Source organism: Teleopsis dalmanni, chromosome X (genome assembly GCF_002237135.1).
Source record: "Teleopsis dalmanni isolate 2A chromosome X, ASM223713v2, whole genome shotgun sequence".
In the NCBI taxonomy this organism is placed as follows: Eukaryota; Metazoa; Arthropoda; class Insecta; order Diptera; family Diopsidae; genus Teleopsis; species Teleopsis dalmanni.
The window spans coordinates 102,072,530-102,077,068 of NC_051848.1; the positions used below are offsets into that span (position 1 = coordinate 102,072,530).

General features: G+C 34.1%; 1 protein-coding gene across 1 annotated transcript; it reads right to left on the reverse strand.

Moving 5' to 3' along the window:
* Nucleotides 1–1,020: 1,020 nt before the first annotated feature.
* Nucleotides 1,021–3,348, reverse strand: LOC119688873. The gene has a single exon (XM_038103534.1). It carries the CDS (start codon nucleotides 3,346–3,348, stop codon nucleotides 1,021–1,023), a length of 2,328 nt encoding a protein of 775 aa, XP_037959462.1.
* Between the last annotated feature and the right edge of the window lie 1,191 nt (nucleotides 3,349–4,539).

The window sequence follows — 4,539 nt, forward strand, 5'->3', positions numbered from 1 at the left end:
AATTATCTTTAATCTTGTTCCAGCATCCAGCAAGAAGATGGGCGGCACACAATTCAAGACGTGGTAATGATCTTGCTTTCACAGGAGCAACTCGGGATTTGGAAGTTAATAAATGAACACTAACATTGCCAAAATTATCTTGACAACGTTAATAGATACAACATCCGTATGCTCTAATTGATGCGTCGCTGAAGCCATGTACTTGCATGTTAATTGAGTTCTTGATTCGAGTGAAGCTAGGAATTTTAAGAAGTACCACTTGATGCAAATCAGCAAGAATTCTGTTCCATATTGTGTAAATTTCTTGAGGTACGGATTCATCCCAATCACATCCAATTAACCATAGTTGCTGTAACAAAATCTTAGCTTTGATGATAAGTGGACTAATTAGACCCAAAGGATCATATAAAGATGATGCTAATGACAAAATGTTTCGTTTAGTATGACTTGCTGGTATATTGGTTGATTGAAAAGTGAAGCAAAAATAGTCTTCTTTCGTATTCCATAACATTCCAAGTGGGCATGCCATATCTCTTGCAGTCTCAATATCTATAAGTTTAACATTTGGTGCAGTGATGTTAACATTGTTGCTATTCCACTTTGTTAACGATAAGTTGTAAAAATCCAATATTTCGGTAGTTTCATTTTTGATGGCTTGCAATGTCTCCAAGTCATCTGCTCCTGAGATCATGTCATCGACATAAAAATCCCTTTTTAATATCATTTTACATGTTTCTTTACGGTAAGGATAGTTATCTGCAATGTAGTGTAAGCACCGGGTTGCAAGAAATGGCGCAGAACTCGTACCATATATAACAGTATTCAGTTAATAAACTGAAATATTTTGCGATTTATGCTCAAGCCACAAAATTAGTTGAAAATTGCGATCACTTGGATGTAGCCAAAACTGTCTATACATTATTGTTATGTCAGCCGTTATTCCATATTGATATAATCGAAATCTTAATAATGTTATTACAAGTTCATTTTGGATTGTAGGGCCCACCATTAATAACTCATTTAATGACCTTGTGATGATGTACGAGCTGAAGCATCAAAAACTACACGTAATTTAGTAGTTGTGCTATCTGGTTTAATTACATAATGATGTGGGATAAAATAGTGGGGAGAATTTAAATCCAAATCCTTAACCATCGACATATGTCCGAGATTTTCGTAATCTTGCATAAATTTCACATATTCCAATTTTAACTCAATATTGGAGTCAAGTCTTCTTTCCATAGATAAAAATCTTCTTAATGCAATTTTCTGAGAATTTCCAAGAGTACTTGTGTCGCCTTTGAATGGCAACCTTGTCATAATTCGGCCATCGTTACTGAGAGCTACAGTTTTTTGAAAGTTGGTTTCGCATTGCTGTTCTTCTACTGACCATACTGATGGTGGATGAACTGGTTCCTCTATCTGCCACAACCGTTCCAAGTTCGCATTAATTGTATCCAAGCTGACAACACAATGGGATGAAACAATTTTGGAATCTTTAGTAGAACAATGTTTTCCTGAAATAATCCAGCCGAACAAAGTTTTTTGTAAAGTCGGTAAATTCTCACCAAGTTTTATTTGGCCTACTGCTAGCAGTGAAAAGAAAGCTTCTGCACCAAGTAACATATCAATTTTTTGGCGTTTGTAAAATGTCGGATCAGCTAATTGAAGATTTTCAGGAATTTGCAACTCTTCTAACGACAGTGTTTCATTAGGGTGATATCCAGAAATTCTTTTGGTAACGAGAAACTCAAGTACTGCTTCAAAACTGTTTGACCTTGAACGTATCGTACTTATAGTTTTGTGTTTAATATTTATTGATGCAGCTCCTACACCAACAAGACTGTTTTCACTTCGTGACTTTTTTAGATGAAGTGCATTACACATCGATTCCGATATTAAATTGACCTGCGAGCATGAATCTAATAACACTCTACAGAGTTGAAAAGTACCAGATGCATCTTTAACTAACACCATTGCTGTTGCCAAAAGCACCACTGATTTTACCCGAGCAGAAGTTTCGTCTGGAACTAGTGCATTAGTGTGTACATGACTTAGAGGTGATATTGTTTGCTCACACAAAGGTTCCATATTAGATGATGCACCAGTATTATGTAAAAGTGAATGATGTCGTTTTTTGCACATTCGGCATGAATACGTTGATGGACAATGTGTGCTAATGTGATCTTTCCGGAGACAATTAAAGCATAGTTGAATTTGCTTCGCCTGTTGACATCGATTTTCAATTGATAGAGCTAAAAAATTTGGACAATTAGTGATATAATGACCAGGTTTTAAACAATATACACAATGAATCTGACTTGTAGACTTTTGTTTCGTCATTAAGATGTGCTTGAAAGGTTTACGAACACTAGTATGCTGCAATTCTTGGTTGATTGTAGCCTTTGGCTTGGCCTTTGCTAGTACCATTAATTGTTGACATCGCCTGTCAAGCATCTTGCAACATTCCAGCCAAGTTGGTAGTTTCGTATAGTCGTGACATTCATTCCATTTACGTTTCGTCTCACTATCCACTTTCGTCATCACCAAATGAATCATGATTGCATCACATATCTGTTCGTGTGATCCCAGTGACTTAAGCGAACTATATAAAGCCGAAATGTTGTCCACTAATTGGCGAAGTTGAGTCGAATCAGGCTTAATACATTGTGGTTCATCAAAAAGTGTTGCAATGCCTTCCAGAAATATGAGAGGGTCATTGTCGTATCGCTCTTTGAGTCTTTGGAGAGCCTTCGGATAGTTGTCTTCCGTTATTTGGAACGCCTTTACTGTAGCTAACGCTTCGCCTTGAAGACACGATAACAAATGGTTGAATTTTTCAGTTGATGTCAAGAGTGAATCACTATCTACAAGGATTTGAAAAATATGTATAAAATTTTTGAATTCAAGATATTTGCCGTCAAACTTAGGCAACTTTAAATGTGGAAATCTGTTTGACGGTAGATGCGGTAACGAGAAAGTTTGCTCATGGTAGCTTTGTCTCCTCCGTCCATCAACTAATGACAATATTAAACATTTTGTACTTACGTACAGCTCATCGATGTCAGAGCGCGCTGAATCTGTAGCACAATATCGCTCTATCTGATTCTGGTAGTAAGATACCTGCTTATAATATGCATCTAGCATCCCAAGTCTACACTCCAATTCCGTTGACGATAAAGTTTTGTTGTTCTCAACAATATTTTTAATTTGCGTTATACTGCCTTTTGTAGATGCTCGCTGCTGTTTTAATTCTACTAACGAAGGCAATGGTGGCAGAGAATTTGACGATGTAGTCGAATTGTTTTCGGCAGCGCTGCTCGCTGCTGCATTATTAGAATTTTGCATCACCGAAAGCAAATGCAAAACCGAAAATAAAACAAAAAAAAACCAACTAATGTTATGAAGGTTAATAACCTGAATGATTGTCAAGGTTATTGTAAAATTGAACAACTGTTGTTTATTTTTTAAGTTTTAAACAATTACTGATGTAAGAGACTATTAATATTAAGTTTTTAATATTAATTTGAAAGACCTTTAGTCTTTATTTATATCAAGTCTTTAATATAAATTGAATTTAATTTGAAACACTTTTAGTCGTCATTTATATCAAGTCTTTAATATAAATTGAATTTAATTTGAAACACTTTTAGTCGTCATTTATATCAAGTCTTTAATATAAATTGAATTTAATTTGAAACACATTTAATAGTTAATTTATCATAAGTCTTTAAAATAAATTTAAGATAATTTCAAACACTTGTTTTTAGGCACACTACGGTCGTGTCCTGTCACGGTCGCCAATGATCGAAAACTATTTAATTTAATAGTTTTTTCTATTCTCTTTGATTTTATAGAAATCCAAACGCACCTTTTGCTTGAGTAGTTCACATACCACTGACTTTATTTTTAAAACATATTATTAATAATAGCAAAAAAAGCAAAACAAAAGGAAAGCTGCGGCTATTAAAAGCTTTTTTTTGGTTGTAAATAAATGTTAAATAATTGAACTTAAAATAAGTATACGAGAACCCAATTGACTTAACAGAATTAAAGAGCAAGCTAACATAATTCAGAAGTTAAAATATGGCTTAAAGTAATAACTTTTCTGGAAAGTTTTGATTTAAATTAAAGTTGAAGCCAGAATAATAACCTAAAAGAAACAAAAAAAAGGAATTTTTTTTTTTGAACTAAAACATCAAAGGATTTTGTAAAAGCAGTGTATACAGATATCAAAATTTATTGACAACATACAAGATAAACAGCGGTAGCTACAAGGAGGTGAACATTGCGGTGGCGGTTGCGGTGGTTTCAACATACACGCCAACAACGGTGAATACTATTTTTAGCATAACTGTGCCGGTAATTGTGAAGTTGGGGACCCCAAATGTATGTAACATCGATAAGGATTTTTTTTATATGCTTAAGTAATGATGTTTAATAACACTATTATTTAACAAAAACTTATTTGTTACAAAAAGTTTGAGATAGTAAATTAGTTAATTTCCTTGTTACAAAAGTTTGAATTGATAAAGCAAT